Below are 17,528 nucleotides of genomic sequence, written 5' to 3' on the forward strand. Positions count from 1 at the left end.
TCAGGCTGTGCTGGGGACACTCACCATGTAATGGGTTGAGGGAACCACAGGGATGGTGATGAGCTGGTGCCACATGTAGCCCCGAAGGCTGCAGGGAGGGCCAGTACCAAGTCCTGAGAGAGAGCAGGGATGGATGGGGTCAGCAGGAGGCCAAGGCAGGAAGTGGGCAGAACAATCTCATCCCTACTCCCTGCCAGGCCTCCCGCTGACCCAGCATGTCCACTGCAGCTCCCTGGCCCCAGAGCGGGGTGGAGAAGGTGGACGGATGGATGGGGAGGGAGCAGGAGCAACAATAGTAGCACTGGGGTGGGCATGGCAGCAGGCTGTGCCCAGCACCACAGGAGCAGGCACCTGTCTGCCACCCCAGATCCACAGCGTGTGGCTGGTGGTGCTGCCAGGTCAGCGGGGCCTCAGCCTGGCAGCCCCTGGGGCATCTGCTGTGGATGAGGTCTGCCTCGGGGACATGGGTCGTGGACGTCAGGCCTCAGTGCCGACTGGAGGGCTTGGGGATCTACAGGAAGGGCTGGACCCCTGATTGGCAGCAGTGCACAGGTCCAGCCCTGGGGAGGGTTGTTGCCCCGTGGTGGAGGGGTCGAGGGGCTTCCTCCACAGTTAGCTGGCCATGGAGGGGGTTTAGGAACAGCCGATGTGGGGGGTCACAGCTGTGGGGCTGCATTTGGGTGCCCCGGGCAGAGGCTCTTCTCTGGCTTCTTCGAGATGCTCTTGGATTCCTGGTGTTGGAGTGAGGAGACCCAGGCTTTAATGGAAAGCTGGCCCAGGAGAGGCCCAGGGTGGCCTCGGACACCTGGTCCTCACCCCTACATGCTCCCGCCTCGTCCAGCTGAAGTCCTCTTGTGGCCACTGTCTCCTGGAGATCTGCTGATATCCAGGAGGCAAACCCACCTGAGTCCCCAGGCTGAGTGTGGGAGGTGTGGGGGTAGGGAGCTGGCTGTCTGGGGTGGTCTGTCTTGGGAACTGGAGCTTCGGACCCAGCAATGTCCTGAGTTCAGCTGTGTGGGGAGGGAGGCAGCAGGAGCTGGGCTGGGCTTCCCTCCCTTGCCGGGGCCCATGGGGTGGGTTGGGTCCTCTCTGGCCTGGCCATGCTGCCTGCCCTCCCATCTGTCCCACCACCTACCTGCTCCCGTCCCCACTTCCCCCCCAGCAGCTTGGCCAAGACTGTGATGCTGCTGCCCTGGAGTGACAAGGTGTCCCTTTAAGACGCCCACCTGCAGGATTTACGTTATATTCAGCAAGCAAGAGCATAAAAAGGATCCGGCCCTGGGCCCTTACCCCTCTTTCCCCACATAGATGCCAGAGGGTTCTAGTGACACTGGGGCTGAGATCTGGCTCCCTGGCATCTAGCAACGTGGCCTTGGCCATGAGTTACCTTCGGGAGCCTCAGTCTCCTTGCCCGGGTGGAAGGCATGGTGTGATGGGCTGTGCTCCTGTGCCCTGTGCAGGGCTGGAGTCCCATCCTTCCTGGGCCTCAAGGTGGCTGGGGCCCGCCCCAGCAGGTGGTGTAGTGTGTATAAACTCTGCGCCGGCCGCCAGCCCTCGTAACTGCCAGGAAACACTCCAAGGTCATCACACGTGGGTCAGACAGGCGAGCCCACACGTGCGCACTGCGTCTCTCACCTGCTCCTGCCTTCCACCCACACCTCCCACCTGCAGCCGCTTCTGCAACCACAGCTCACGTTAGGGACGGGGGCTTGAACGAATTGACAGTTCAATCAGCTTTACGAAATTAGCCAGACTCAGTCCATCCTGCCTCTGTGAACCGGGCACTGCTGGGCTGGTGTGTATTTTCTCCTGCCCTTTTGAGGGTGTCTTTTCAGTAGTCACCTAACCTCCTGAACGAAATGCCTTCTTTACGGCGTTTCTTTCTGACTTCTGTCAACAGTGAACACTTTCTCTGCAATGAATTCATCTTTGAGAAAATATTGACGCAGTGTGGCTTTAAAAGAGAATCCTACTAGGTTCTCATTTATTATTTTACAATTTTTATTTCAAAAATGAAAACAAGGTGAGTACTTCCTACTTATATCGGTTGATTCCCTTTATATCATTGTATCTAAGGACATTTAAAAACTGAATTTAAAATGAAATTGTAAAATGTTGAATAAAGCTGGTGGCTTCGAATCAAAAAGGGAGAGGATTTGTCAGTGCTGCAGCGCTCCCTCCCCAGTCATGTGTCCTGCCCGAAGGCTCACTTGAGGGTGAGCCCAGTCACGCCAGACGGATTTAGCACTAACTGATGAGTAGACTGGGATTATAATTGTTTGCTTCATACTCTGCATACTTAGAAATGGAAATTTAGGGCCCCAAATTTTCTTCTTGATTCTGTTAAGCAGGACAAATTGAATGTTGTAAGCTGTGTTAATTCATTTCCTGGGACCCCTGTCTGGAGGTCTTTGCTCACATTGAGGGATCTGGGTGGGATGACTGACACAAGGAATAGAGACCCCTTCCTGCTCCCGCCCCAGCACCACCCAGGCAGGAACCCCGGCCTCTTCCTCTGAAATACCAGTCCTGAAGGGCCGGGACACTAGCTCAGGGACTAACTCAGCTTTCCAAATAGCACAGGCTTTCTGTGTGTGCGTGTGTGCGTGCCTGTGTGTGTGTACGCGCATGTGTGTCTGCATGCCTCTGTGTGTGTGTGCATGCCTGTGTGTGTGCCTCTGTGTGTGTGCATGCCTGTGTGTGTGTGCCTCTGTGTGTGTGCATGCCTGTGTGTGTGTGCCTCTGTGTGTGTGCATGCCTGTGTGTGTGTGCCTCTGTGTGTACCTGTGTGTGTGCCTCTGTGTGTGTGCCTGTGTGCGTGCCTGTGTGCGTGCATGTGTCTGCATGCCTCTGTCTGTGTGTGCCTCTGTGTGTGTACCTGTGTGTGCCTCTGTGTGTGCCTGTGTGCGTGTGCGTGTGCGTGTCTGCATGCCTCTGTGTGTGTGTGTGCATGCCTGTGTCTCTGTGTGCCTCTGTGTGTGTGCCTGTGTGCGTGCCTCTGTGTGTGCCTGTGTGTGTGTGCGTGCGCGTGTCTGCATGCCTCTGTGTGTGTGTGTGCATGCCTGTGTCTGTGTGTGTACCTGTGTGTGCCTCTGTGTGTGCCTGTGTGTGTGTGCGTGTGAGTGTGTATGATTACAGCTCTCTTTTTGCAGATGGTCAACACCTTCGTAGGTCTGGTTTTAAGGTCTTTACGAAAAGCAAGGTAAAGCAGCAGGGCGTCTGCTTGTGGGCACCGATGCCATGTCATCAGCAGTGTGACCGTGGTGCCCATTGTGGGATGGCACAAGGTGGGGTGTGGCAAGTGTTGTTCCTCCTGGATTGTGGAGATGCCCAGTGCTTCCTTCCCTGTTCTCGGGCGTGGTGGCTTCGGACACGCTGTTCAAGATGTCCCTTTCCCGTGCACAGGCAACTGTACCGTCAGAGCCCGTGCTGTAGACATCATGGAGGCCTCCTCAAATCACAGAGAACCACAGATGGCCTCACAGGTTGTTGTAGACGCGTGCACTTGCTTGGGGTGGGTGAAGGATCTAAGGCTTGGGTCTAGGGCCTAAGAGGGGGCTGTCTTTCCAGATGTTCGGGGGTCCCCAGGTCTTTCAGGGAAGCTTGAGCCCACCCCAAGAGCCCCTTCCTCGGGGTGGTACAGGCCCACGGATTTGGGGTTATACGTTGGAGGAGGGTCATCTGGCAGGGTTTGCTAAGTGGGTGTCCGGGCTCCTGGGCCCTCCTGCATGGCATGGGGTGGGGGAGCTCTGGGTGGGGGCTGGCTCCCCAGCCTGCTCCTGGGCCTTCCACACAGGTTGGGCGGCCATAAGAAAGGACTCCAGACTCAGTGGCTGGAAGAGTAGGAACTTCTCTTCCCTCAGTCCTGGAGGCCAAAAGTCCAAGACCACCGCATGGCAGGGCCGGGTCCCTCTGAGGCCGGGTCTCTCTGAGGCTGGGTCCCGTAATGAACTCTTTAAAGATCCTATCTCTGGGCTGGGCTAGGTGGCTCACATCTGTAATGCCCGTACTTTTGGAGGCTGAGGCAGATGACTCACTGGAGCTCAGGAGTTCCAGATAAGCCCGGGCAACATGGCAAAACCCCATCTCTACAAAAAATACAAAAATTGGCTGGGTGCAGTGGCAGCCACCTGGCCTCCTAGCTACTCAGGGAGGATCACTGGAACCCAGGAGGCGAGGTTGCAGTGAGCTGTGATCACGCCACTGTACTCTAGCCTGGGGGATAGAGCAAGACCCTATCTCAAAGAAAAAAAATGGGGAGATACAGTTTCCAGACAGTCACATTCTGAGTCCTGGGGGTTAGGACTTCAATCTTTGAACCTGAGGGGCAGTCACAGTTTAGCCTATGATAAGGTCACACAGCAAATCTGCCTCATGTGCCACCAGGCCCACCCCACCAGCAAGCAGCCCTGGCAGTGCGACCTGTGTGCTCAGTGACACCTCAGCTCAAGGGGAGACCTTTCAGAGGCTTCAGCTGCCCCAAGAGAGGAAGGCAGGACCCCTTCCTTCCTCACAGGAGACACCCAGGCTGCCTTCTGCAGCAGGGAATCGGTTTCCCTGCAGGGGCACCAAGCATGCCAGGAGGGGTCAAGTACCAGGCCCATCCCTGAAGGGTTCCCTACGTCCCGTGCCTTTTATTTAGGTGATGAGCACCCCTTTCTAGCTTTTACCTTGCCAAGTAGACACACACCTCACCCCTGCGGGAGCTCGTCTTGACACCTGCTGCACTGGTCCCACAGGGGCACGTTCACACACGCACGCATGTTCATGCCTGCACATACGTTCACAGGCACACAGATACATAGGTGCACGTGCATGTACACACATCTGCACAGCGCACAGATCCACACGCACACAGCCATGCACGGGGCATGCAGTTACCGTACACACGTGCTCACACATGTACATGTTCATGTGCTCACACACGTGGTGGTTCTCAGCCTCTCCAGAGCACAGGAGAGGAACTGTGTGAGTGAGCTGAGGGGATGTGTGTGCACCCGCTCTGTGGTCCGGGGCTTTGTGTGATGGCCCCACCCTCCATCAGCCTTTCACACACCTGCGTTGTGGCTGAGCTGTCTCCTCCGTTTGCCTGACAGCAGGGGCCGTGTTGACCCGGGTGTTGCTGTGAACTCCTTAGGTGGTGTGAGTGTTTTGGTGCCACAGCAGAGAATGATTCTGGGTTCTCTCTGGGGGTTTCTGCAGGGCCCCTTGTCGTGTCCTTTTTCTTGGAGCCAAGATTTAGCTTCTGGGAGCTGTCGTCATGCAGTGCCCTAAATTCAGTACCTGGCCTGTTTGCTGGGCCAGATGGTGTCTCATCAGCTGCAGTTGGGGCTGTGGGACGCATGCGGCAAGGGACTGTGAGGGCTCTGGTCCAGCTCAGTCACAGCCAGGCGTCTGCTGCGGGGCTGGCCCCACCAGGCCCCTGCTTCTCCCACCCTCCCACTTCTGCTATGAAGGGAGCTGGCAGGTTTGGGGCCAGAAGGAAGCCAGTGGCTCTGCTGACCTGGACTGGTGCCTGAGCTGGGTGTCAGGCCCAGCAGTTCTCATGCAGGCCTTGGGCAGGCTGCCCAGGTGGGGCAGGCAACTCCACCTTGCCAAGGGGCTGTGCTCCCTCCTGGTTCCGGAAGTGGCAGGAAGGCTCTTCTGTCCTCTGGTAAGAAGGTGTCGTTCTTGGTTCTTCCCCTCTTCCTTGGGAGCGAGGAGGGGCATTGGCAGGCCCGGGGCCCAGGAGGGGAAGCTGGTGGCCACCCCAGAAGCTGGGTCAGGATTCTGGGGACTGGGCCAGGCATGGTGGCTCATGCCTGTAATCCCTGGGAGGCCCAGGCAGGTGGATCATTTGAGGTCAGGAGTTCGAGACCAGCCTGGGCAACATGGTGAAACCCTGTCTCTACTACAAATACAAAAATTAGCTGGATGTGCCGGCGCACACCTGTAATTCCAGGTATTTGGGAGGCTGAGGCAGGATGATTGCTTGAGCCTGGGAGGTGGAGCTTGCAGTGAGCTGAGATCATGCCACTGCACTCCGGCCTGGGTAGCAGAGTGAGACTCCATCTCAAAAAAAAAAAAAAGGAATGATGGGGGCTACATCCGAGGCAAAGGTCAAGGGTGCAGCTGCTCGTCCGTAGGTTGACAGGCACAAGGCTTAAAGGCACAGCATTCCCTGGGGCTCTGACCCAGTGGAAGGGCTGGAAGGGCCTTCAGGTCTCATGTTCCCTGCCTTCCTTTCTTTCCTTCCAGGCAGTAGAGTAGAATAGAACAAGGTAAGAGTGTCTCCTGCCTCCCAACCCCACTCTTCTTTTCATTTCTTCACAGAGGGTGGGTCGCTAGGTGACTGTGACCTCGTGGCTCTCCGAGGTTGGCTGGGCCATCGGAGAGGATGTGTTTACTTCCAGAAAGGCTCGAGGCGCGGGGACACAGCAGTGGAGCTGAGAGGGTGGGAGCAGATGGCAGCCCGAGCCCACCTCCCATCTCTCATGCACTGCCTGGGGCTGGGTCTGTCTTGCTCAGGGCTGTGTCCCAGGCCCAGACCCGCCCCTAGCTGAGTGGGCACGTAGGCAGCATCTGCCAGTGAGCTTCGGCAGCCTCCTGGGAACAGTCCCAGGGAGGCTTCCCATTGGCTGCCCAGGTCACAAGTGCCTGCCTCATCCTGAAGCCCAGGCGGGGCAGTGGATGGCTGAGTGTGGGTCTGCTCAGCCTCACTGGGGTTTGCTCTCCCCACCCCAGGTGTCTGGGCCAGCGCCTGGAGCTGATCCAGAGAGTGAGGACTGGTGGACCGGGAAAAAGTCAGGACAGAGTGACCCTGGCCAAGGCCACTCAGAGGGAAGGGGAGGGCAGCAGGCCAGAGCACATGGAGGAAACGCCCCGACGGAGATGGGAGTCTGTGGGGACACTGGCAGCACATCCCACTGGGAGTGATTTGGTACCTTCCCCTCTCCTCTGTCTTTCTCTCTGACTGTCAGGAGGCCCTTTGATAAAAGTAGGTCCAGGCCAGGCACAGTGACTCACTTCTACAATCTCAGCACCGTTGGGAGGCCAGGATGGAAGAGCAGCTTGAGGCCAGGAGTTCAAGACAAGGCTGGGCGACACAAGGAGCCCCAACTCTAGAAAAAATTAAAAATTAGCTGAATGTGCTGGCATGTGCCTGTAGTCTCGGCTACTCAGGAGGCTGAGGCAGGAGGGTCTCTTGAGCCCAGGAGGCAGAGATTGCAGTGAGCCATGCTTGTGCCACTGTACTCCAGTGTGGGCAACAGAGCAAGACCCTGTCTCAAAAAAAAAAAAAAAAAAAAAATATATATATATATATATGCCAGGCTCGATGGCTCACGCCTATGATCCCAGCAGCCTGTAATCCCAGCACTTTGGGAGGCCAAGGAGAATAGATCACGAGGTCAGCAGTGTTTGAGACCTGGCCAGAAAAGTGAAACCCCATCTCTACTAAAAATACAAAAGTCAGCCAGGTGTGGTAGTGGGTGCCTGTAGCCCCAGCTACTTGGGAGGCTGAGAGGCAGAGTTTGCAGTGAGCTGGGATTGTGCCATTGCACTCCAGCCTGGGCAACAAGAGTAAAACTCCATCTCAAAAAAAAAAAAAAAAAATTCCCTAAGAGCTACTTTCCTTGCCTGGGACCCCACTCTTCCCAGAGCCCCTTTTCTGTGGGTTCTCCTCCACGAGAGGGAGCGTGAGGATCTTGTGTCCTAAGTGTAGCGAAGCGTCTGGGTTCCCCACAGCCCTGGGGTGAAATGCAGGGGGCCTGGGACCCTTGGGTCAGGGGTTGAGCAGGCAGCCCAAGCCTCAGCTTTAGCTGTTTCCCTCCAGATCCTGGCCTGGAAAGCTGATGAAAGAGCCAGCTACTGCTCAGTGTGGAAGGTCCCAGGCTGAGCCCGCACATGGCCAAGGCGTCCCCTCCATTTCCCCACCCACTCATGCCCCCGGCCCCTCTCTCCTGCAGAGGTCGGACCCGCAGCTGCTTGCCCGGTTCTACTACGCCGACGAGGAGCTGAACCAGGTGGCCGCGGAGCTGGACAGCCTGGACGGGCGGAAGGACCCCCAGCGGTGCACACTGCTGGTCAGCCAGTTCCGCTCCTGCCAGGTGAGCCATGGGCAGCAGAGGCTGGCTGGCCCCGCTGGGCATTGGACAGAGTGGCCAGTCCTCAGTAGAGCGAGGCTTTGTCACCTGCTGGCCCCTGTGGTGGCGTTCTCTGGGTCAGGTGCTAGAGAAGCCAGTCTCGGGAAGAGGGACCATCCGGGATGGGGTGCGTGGGGTGGACGGCTGGGCTGGAAGTGAGGAACAGCATGGGATGTTTGGGGGAGCAGAAGCTGTGAGAGCGGGGGGTGGGGTGCAGAGAGAGCTGGCTTCTGAGCCCAGGAGCAGCTGGTGTGGGAGGGGTGGGCCTGCCCAGGTGCTCATGCAGAGCTCGGGTACCATGTGGCCGTCACACTCCAACGCTGACTCACGGTGCTGCCGGCATCTGCTGTGTAATGGAGAGATGGTCCTGGACGCTGCTGCTAAAAATATCCTGGCCAAGGTTTTCTTCCCGGCGCACCAAGCATTCAGAGGTATTTCCTGCACGACAGCAAACAGCGCGGTGCAGTTTTATCAACTGACGACGACGGGTTTTCACAAAGTTCCGGAATATTCTCGGCGTGTGCTACCCACAGGGTCTTGCTGAATCCTTGCAGCCGTGGGAGGTGGGGGCTGACACGTGCTCCCCGAACGGGGGAGGCCATCACTGCGTCACTGTGGTCCTGAGGGTCCCACCCCGGGAGCTCCTCTTTTGGGCTGTTCAGTGGCAGCCCCCCATCCTGTGTGTTCCGATGTTCCGACAGATGTCCTGGGCCCCTCTGGCGACGGCCTCTGTGGGTGGGGAGAGTCCTGGCCCTCAGGAGCTCAGGTTAGAAGAAGCTTCTGACCAGGGGACAGGTGCTGGGGGCCCTGGAGCCTGGGGGAGGACAGTGCCACGCAGGAGAGGTGCTGGGCCTGCCCGTGTTTCCACCAATGGGGAAGGGGGACCGATGCCCCTTGTGGCAGCCTTTGGGAAGGGGCTTTGTTCCCATGATGTGCTCTGTGGCCTGTGTGCTTTTCTGTTGACAGCGTAGATGGTGAAGCCTGGTGTTAAGTGAGTTTGAGAGCTGGGGGAGGGGCTGGAGGGCTGCCAAGCTAGGTGGCCCCTTCCCAGGCTCCCCCCGCCATGGGCTTTAATTGGGGTGTGTCGAAGTGAGAATTGTCCTGTGAGAAGGATCTGGAAGGGGATGCTCCTAGGGACAGTTAGGGGCCTAAGCACTCATGTCCTTGCTGCTGGGGTCTTTGAAGGAACTGGATGCTGTCCAGACACCTCAGCATCATCTGATTGGGCCTCACTTCTGTCCACTCGGCTCCAGGGCCCCGCCTCTGGCTCACCTGGCATCCCACTGGCTCCTCTGTGGCACTGAAGAACTGGGAAGTGTTTTCACCAGCAGCCTTCTTTCCTCTCCCACATCTCCCCTTCTTCCTCCCTCCTCCCATCTTCCCTTCCTCCCCCAGCCTCCTCTATGTGGGTCCCACACGCAGTCCGAAGCCTGGTCCTGGCCACCTCCCGACATGGTGGCTCATCCTGCCCCATGTCTGTGCTGAGCACCCTGAGGGGAGCCTCTTGGCCTCTCCTCCCCCCCCAGATCAGGGGTGCTCCCTGGTGCTCCTGCCAGCTCCTTGGGGCATCTCACAGGGCCCCCCTTACCGCCAGCACAGCTGACCATTGAACAGCGTGGTTTGAACTGCACAGGTCCACTCAGATCTAAAATATAGTATTCTCAGGACACAAAACCCACGTGTACAGAGGGCCGTGCAGGTTCCACAGGTCCAACTGTGGGGCTTGAGTGTGCACAGATAGGATATACGCCAGGGGTCCTGGAGCCTGTGCCCTGCGTGCACTGAGGGATGATTGTATTTCATGTCTTCTCATGATGTTGTAAATGGTATTGCTTATTACATGTCAAGTTTTAAAAATAAGCCAGAACCTTAAATGAAGTGTTTCCCTGACTTCTGTGAGACACCCTACAAATCAACCCAACCTGAGGAGGGGGTCGTGGGAGCCCCAGTTTGCAGCCAGCTGGCAGAAGCACAGACCATGCCTGGACTTGGGATTGGCATCTGAAGGGGTCCGTCTTGTGGGACTGAGCTGCACCCTGTGGGGTCTTGCTGTGTTGCCCAGACTGGTGTGCAGTGATATGATCTCGGCTCACTGCAACCTCTGTCTCCCAGGTTCAAGCGATTCTCCTACCTCAGCCTCCTGAGTAGCTGGGATTAAGAGCGGTGCACCTCCACGCCCTGCTAATTTTTGTATTTTTAGTAGAGACAGGGTTTTACCGTGTTGGCCAGGCTGGTCTTGAACTCCTGACCTCAAGTGACCCACCTGCCTCGGCCTCCCAAAGTGCTGGGATTGCAGGCTCGACCCACCGTGCCCAGCTCTAAATGTCAATTTTGGATTGTTTGGTGCTCCTATATCTTTTATCCCAAAACCTTTCTGTAGGAATCTAGATAATGGGTTTTTCCTGCTTTCTACTCTCACAGTCACTCAACACTCCATGACTAGATAAGTGGGGTGTTCCCCACACACCGAGTGATTCCCCAGCAGGTTCTGCAGGGGACAGCAGTGGGTGGGTCCCCTATTCATCTCCATCTTGACAGTGTTCGCCTGGAGTGACCTCAGACCTCACGGGGTGAGGGCTCAGTCCCACAAGACGCCCCCCCATTTAGATACTGATCCCAGGGCCACGCGTGGTCTGTGCTCCTGTCCATCGGCTATAAATCGGGGCTCCCATGACCCCCTTCTGGGTTGGATGAATCTGTAGCGTGTCTCACAGAGCTCAGGAAAACACTTCACTATGGTTCTGGCTTGTTAATAAAGGATGTGGTCATGGGTGAAATGAACAGCCAGACGAAGACGTGCACAGGCCGAGCTCGGGACAGGTCCCAAGGGCAGGAGCTTCTGTTCCCTGGAGCTGGGGTGTCCCCTTCTCCTGGCAGGCAGATGTGCTTGCCAGCCCGAAGGAGGCTCTCTGAACCCAGTCCTTTTCGGTGTTTGTGGAGGCCTCGTTATAGAGCCATGACTGATTACATCATTGGCCACTGGTGAGAACATTTCCCAATTCTTCAGTGCCTCTCCCCTCCCTGGAGGTTGGGGGTGGGGCTGAAAGTCCCAACCTTCTAACATGCCTTGATCTTCCCAGTGACCAGCCCCCCCATCCTGAAGCTGTCTAGGGCCCCTCAGCCACCAGTGAACTCTATCATTCTGGAGATTCCAAGGCTTTTTGGGAGCTGTATGTCAGGAAATGGGAAGAAGACGAAACATTTTACAATATCATACTTTCTAAATTCGCTTCTTTCTGGCAGCTTTTTGTAGATACTGTTAAATTTTTTGCACATAAAGATAATCCCCACTTCTTCATCTTCTATCTGGATGCCATGGGTGTGTGTGTGTGTCACCCTGTTGAACTGGCTGGAATTCTAGAACAACGTTGAATAGAGTTGGTGAGAGCAAACATGTTTTGTTAATGGCAGAAGACTGAGTGCTTTCTCCCCAAAGATCAGTGTATGTTACCTGCAGGATTTTCCTAGATACTGTCAGGCCCAGGCACTTGCCACCTACTCAGAGCTTGCCGAGAGTTCTTATTAGGAACGGACGTTAGGTATTTTCTTCAGATGCTTTCTTTGTGTCAGTGGAGACTATTGTGTTATTTTTAATATGGCAAATTACATTGGTGGTTTTTTTTTTAACTCAATAAATATTGATTTTTTTCTTTTCTTTTCTTTTCTTTTTTTTTGAGATGGAGTTTCTGTCTTGTTGCCCAGGCTAGAGTGCAATGCTGCACTCTTGGCTCACTGCAACCTCCGTCTCCCGGGTTCAAGCAGTTTCCCTGCCTCAGCCTCCCAAGTAGCTGGGATTACAGGCATGGGCCACCACACCTGGCTAATTTTGTATTTTTAGTAGAGATGGGGTTTTTCCATGTTGGTCAGGATGCTCTCGAACTCCTGACCCACCTGCCTCGACCTCTCAAGGTGCTGGGATTACAGGCGTGAGCCACCGCGCCTGGCTGACGTTTTAATGAGTCACTCCATCACCCAACAGTAGCAGCAGCATGCAGATGCCACGAGGCCAGGGCTGGGTCTACACACAACATTCACCAATGCATCCCAGTGCCTAGTACGGAGTCGGGACTCAGTTACATCATTGAATCAGGGAACCCTTGGCTGATTGACTGGACTTTTGATTTATTTTCTTTTTGAAAAATGGGACATTCTTTTTTGCCGATGATAGCGATGGTATCACACAAACAATTGTCAACTGTGTCAAGCTGCCAAAAGCTTGAATCTCATGCCAGTATATCCATTCAGGCATCTCACTATAGCTGTTTTAGAGTTATGATTATCTAGCCCTGAAAGAAACTTTGGGCTTATCTGGTCCAGTTCTCTTATTTCATGAATTAGAACACTAAATCCACTCAGACTGGGTGACTCATCCATCATCACACGCAATAAACAGAAGACAAGGATTTGTTGGCCAGGTGCCATGGCACCGAAAGGTCAGGGTAGTTGGCACTCTTGGTGTATTATTGTCTTACAGAACGGTGGAAGAGGCATCATTTTAGTTCCCTGGTGGAAAGAGAATAATAGAACCAGCTGAGTATCACAAATATGCCACAAAGATGAAAGACAGTATTTGGCCCTAAATAAAAATAGATTTCTAAAAATGCAGAAGAGATCAGACATGTCACTAAGAAAATGCAGATGTGCGAGCATCTCAGTGGTTCACAGTTTTTGTGAAAGCTCGAAAGAAATGTGGATGCCAGGACCCAGTCCCAGAGATTCCGCCATACTCGGTCCAAGAGGGGCATAAGCATACATTGGTGGGTTTTTGAGTGTTAAAACATTGCTCCTGCATTCCTGGTATCATCCCACTTGCTCATGATATAGTATCCTTTCTATGCATGATTAAATTCAGTTTCCTGAAATTTTGTTGAGAGTTTTTGGATCAGTATTCATGAGGGATATAGTGTTTGTCTGATTCTGGTATCAAGACAATGTTGTACTCATAGAAGAACTGGGAGGGATTCACTGCTCTTCAGGGTTTTGGGTGAGTTTGTGTAGTGTTCGTTCTTAAATGTCTGGTAGAATCCCCCGTTAGTCTACCTGGACCTGGCAGAATTCACTATCACTCTGTCTGGACCTGGAGTTTTCTCTGTAGGAAGATTTTTAACGACAAATGCAAAATCTATCTAGACAAATGACTAGATAGATAAAGGGTTTTTCAGATTATTTCAGAAATTTCTTCTTGAGGGAGATTTGGTAGTTTATGCCTTTTAAGAAATTTCACCTGAGTTGTTGACTTTATCGGTGTAAGTGGTTCACAATATTTCCTTCTACTCCTTTTAGTGTATGTAGGCTCCACAGCGACGTCACGGCTCTTGTTCCTGTTACTGCCCTGTCTTCTGTTTTCATTCTGAACTGCGTTGATAGAGTTTTATCAGTTTACTGATATTCTCAAAGGAAGTATTTTAAGCTTCATGGATTTTTCTGCTGCTTTCATCTTTTTTTTTTTTTTAATTTTTTATTGGATTTTAGGTTTTGGGGTACATGAGCAGAGCATGTAAGACAGTTGCGTAGGAACACACATGGCAGTGTGCTTTGCTTTTCTTCTCCCCTTCACCCACATTTGGCATTTCCCCCCAGGCTATCCCTCCCCACCTCCCCCTCCCACTGGCCCTCCCCTTTTCCCCCCAATAGACCCCAGTGTTTAGTACTCCCCTTTCTGTGTCCATGTGTTCTCATTTTTCATCACCCACCTATGAGTGAGAATATGCGGTGTTTCATTTTCTGTTCTTGTGTCAGTTTGCTGAGGATGACGTTCTCCAGATTCATCCATGTCCCTACAAACGACACAAACTCATCATTTCTGATTGCTGCATAATATTCCATGGTGTATATGTGCCACATATTTCATCTTTTATCTGGCATTAAATTCGTGCTCTGATTGTTGCTCTTTCTTCTGTTTCCTTTGGGTTTCATTTACGCTTCTCTCTCTAGTTTTTTTTTTTTTTTTTTTGAATTTTTACATAGTAGACTTTAAAACAGAATCTTTCTAATTTCTCAATATGCAGCTGAGGTCGGAGAGTGAACGCCTTCCTTCCTTTCTAATTAGTCACTTAGTGGTTTACATTTCTCCCCGACTCCAGCTTTTGTGGTATTCCATACATTTTGATATGTTGTATTTCTACTTTCATTTCATTCACAATACTTCGTGATTTTTTTTCTTTTTTTCTTGTTTGATTCGTGAGTTATTTTAAAATGTATTATTTAATTTTCAAATATTTATGATCTTTTCTAGAGATCTTTCTGTTAATGATTTCTGATTTAATTCCATTGAGGTCAGAGGACATACTTCGTGTGACTTGAATTATTTGACATGTATTGAGGCTTGTTTTATGGCCCGGAATTTGGTCTTTCTTGGTCTATGTTCCATATGCAGTTGGGAAGCGTGTGCATTTGACTGTCGTTGGGTGGCATGTTCTGTAAATGTCAATGGTGTCAAGTTGTTTAACACCAGCATTGGTAAAATTTACTATGCCCTTGCTGATTTTCTGTTTACTTTCTATGTCCTGTCAGTTATGGAGAAAGGTACGGAAGTTTCTGACTATAATTGTGGATTTGTTTATGTCATCTTTCTTCATGCGGTTTGAAAGTTTCAGGTCCATAAATGTTAACGATTGTTATGTGCTCTAATAAACTGACCCCTCTGTCATTATGAAATGACTTTTTTTGTCCTTGGTAGTACTCTGTCTGAAAGCAGCCTCAGTATTCACGTAGCCACTCCAGCACCGCGATCGGTGTGAACGTAACTCTTTAAAAATCCTTTCACTTTTAACCTATTTGTGTCTTTATGTGTAAAGCGGGTATCTTGCAGGCAGTGTGTCGTGGGGTCTCATCTTATTATGCGGTCTGAAAATCTCTGTCTTTTATTTGGGGTTTTGGATGCGTTTTGTTTAATGTGTCTTTGATATAGTTAGATTTAGGTCTGTCATTTTGCTGTTTATTTTTTGTCCCATTTCTTCTTTATTCCCCTCTCCTCTTTTTTTCCTTCTTTTTAGTTAATTGGCGTCAATGATTTCCTGTCATCATTTTTATGTATTTTATTTGTTTTTTATGACTCTGCTTTGTACCCTTTGTTGGCTCATTAGCCAGAACTCTTTGTGTTGTTATTTGAATGGTTGCTTTAGGGCTTATAATAATTGTCTTTACTTACAGATACCCTCAAATGACATTATACAGCGTCACATATACATGAAAACCTCTAGGAACTCACTTCTGTTTCTCCCTTCTGGACCTTGTGCTGCCGCCCCCACGCATTTTACTTTTATACATTGCAGACTCACACTATGTTGTTAGGGTGTTTTTTTCATTTAAATGGTCAATTTCTTAAATAAAAAATTTAGAAAATTAAATACTAGAAAAAGGATCTTGAATATTTACCATGTACTCGATATTTCCAGTGCTCTCTATTCCCTTGTATAGATCTCTATTTCTGTCTGGTGTCATTTTCTTTTTGCTTGAAAGAATTTATTTAGCATTTCTTATAGCGCAAATCTAGTGGTCATGAATTCTTGCAGCCTTTGTTTAAATGAAAAATTATTCTACCTTTGATTTTGAAAGATATATTTGGTGGGTACAGAATTCTAGGTTGGTAATTTTTTCCCCTCAATACTTTAAAGATGTTTCATTCTCTTCTCACTTGCATTATTTATGATGAAAGATCTAGTGTCATTTTTGTCTTTGTTTCTTGTATGTAACACATTGTTTTTCTCTTTTTACTTCAAAGGTTTTCCCTTTTGTTCATTTCAATCCATGTGATTATGCTATAATTCAGTGCAGGTTTTAAAATGTGCCTTGTGCTTGGGGTTCATTAACTTGGTTCTGTGAGTTATTTATTTATTAAATTTGGAAAAGTTTTGGCCGTTATTCCTTCAAATATTCGTTTTAATCTCATTCCTCCTCATTTTGGGACTTGAATTACATTTGTATTTGACGCCTGAAGTTGTCTAACAGCTCGGTGATGATCTGTTACTATTTCCGATTCACTGGGATAGTTTCCGTTGCTGTCTTTAAGTCTGCTGTTGTTTTCTTCTGAAATAGCTAATCTGAGGTCAAGCTCAGGCAGTACATTTTTTCATCTCAGACACTGTCATTTGCATCTCTACATCAGTTTGGGACTTTTTGCTTCTTTGTTTTATCCAGTTAACTTTTCAAGCGCGTGGGAATCAGTTATGGCAACCGTGTGAACGTCCCCGATCATCTTGTGGAAGTCTGGGTTGATTCGATTGCTTTTCCTTTTAGTCATGGGTCATGTTTTCTTCATTCTTCGCAAGCTTGGTGATTTTTTTGTTGGGTACCTGACGTGGTAAATTTCGCCCTGCTGGGGGCTATTTCTGCATCACTGGTATCTTTGGTTGTTCCGTGACGCAGTTTACTTAGAAATGGTGTACTCCTTTGGGTCTTCTTTAAGGTGTTAGGCAGGACCAGAGCTGTGTTTAGTCTGGAGTTAACTGCTGTTCACATGGAGGAGGCAAGGCGCTTTGGGTACTGTACTCAGTGCTTTGTGGGTTGTGAGCACGTCTGCTCCTCCGGCCTCCTGGAGGGCCCTTGCCACTGCTCCCTCGAATCCTTCAGGTGTGTCTCTTCCTGGCCTTACCTCGTCTCCCCACAGGCACGTGCTGATCAGCCCTCCGCTGCTAATTTAGGCATTTCGTGGTTTACATTTCTCCCTGATTGCAGCTTCAGGGAGAAAGCTCCGCTGCACCCTTGCGACCCTCCCCAGATCTCCAGAGTTCTCTCTGGGCAGCTCTCTCTTCTCTGCCTCCTGCCCTCTGAGTCCCAACTGCCTTGGTTCCACCCGAGTTCCCGTTCCCTGTTCCGTGATGTGAAACTTTCCTCACGGCGGTGAGCCGGGGTAGTGGTGGGCTCACCTTCTTTATTTCCTGCCTCTTGGCGATCACTGTCCTTTGTGGCCTGATGCCCAGTGCCCTGGGAATCACTGTTGTTGCCGAGAGCAGGGTACACTGGGTTCCTATTACTCCCTTTTGGCTGGAGTTAGAAGTCCTAGCAAGTGTTTGTTGCAACATGCTGTGTGTGAGGGACCGTTCTAGGCACTGGAGACTCATCAGTGAGTAACAGAGGCCTTTCCCTCAGGCAGCTGACATTCTGGCAGACCAGGCAGGGTGGGCAGTGAATCCAAGCATGGCCACTAGAGACTCCTCAGCCTTAGACAAGCCGTGGCATGTGGCTGCCGCTTCAGCGCAGCCGGTGTTTACCGTGCACCGTCTGTTGCTATGATTGCCGTTGTTTGCCCATTTGTTTGTTGAATTATGAGCAAGGACCTTCCTACCCAGAATATCTTTTAAAAAGAAGCAACAGTGGTACCACCTGTTGGTTGAATTTTAGTTTTCATATGAAAAAGACAACATTTTTCTTACTCTGCAGAATTCCCTTCAGAGTTTAGTGCAC

At 51.4% G+C, this 17,528-nt stretch overlaps 1 protein-coding gene across 7 annotated transcripts in view; it reads left to right on the plus strand.

The window, feature by feature from the left end:
- The window catches only part of ZFYVE28 (zinc finger FYVE-type containing 28), a 154,059-nt gene that overhangs the window by 55,285 nt on the left and 81,246 nt on the right, over nucleotides 1-17,528 (plus strand). For 4 of the 7 annotated variants that reach the window (XM_054253554.2, XM_054253555.2, XM_054253560.2 and 1 more), the window contains exons 1-2: nucleotides 5,360-5,653; nucleotides 7,947-8,087. In XM_054253554.2, coding sequence (XP_054109529.2) covers nucleotides 5,546-5,653; nucleotides 7,947-8,087 — 249 coding nt within the window. In that variant the 5' untranslated portion in view covers nucleotides 5,360-5,545. Of the gene's footprint in view, nucleotides 1-5,359; nucleotides 5,654-7,946; nucleotides 8,088-17,528 lie in introns of those variants that run through there. The other 3 variants (XM_054253556.2, XM_078367706.1, XM_054253559.2) reach the window with 1 other exon arrangement.

The sequence above is a fragment of the Callithrix jacchus genome, chromosome 3 (genome assembly GCF_049354715.1).
Source record: "Callithrix jacchus isolate 240 chromosome 3, calJac240_pri, whole genome shotgun sequence".
NCBI lineage: Eukaryota > Metazoa > Chordata > Mammalia > Primates > Cebidae > Callithrix > Callithrix jacchus.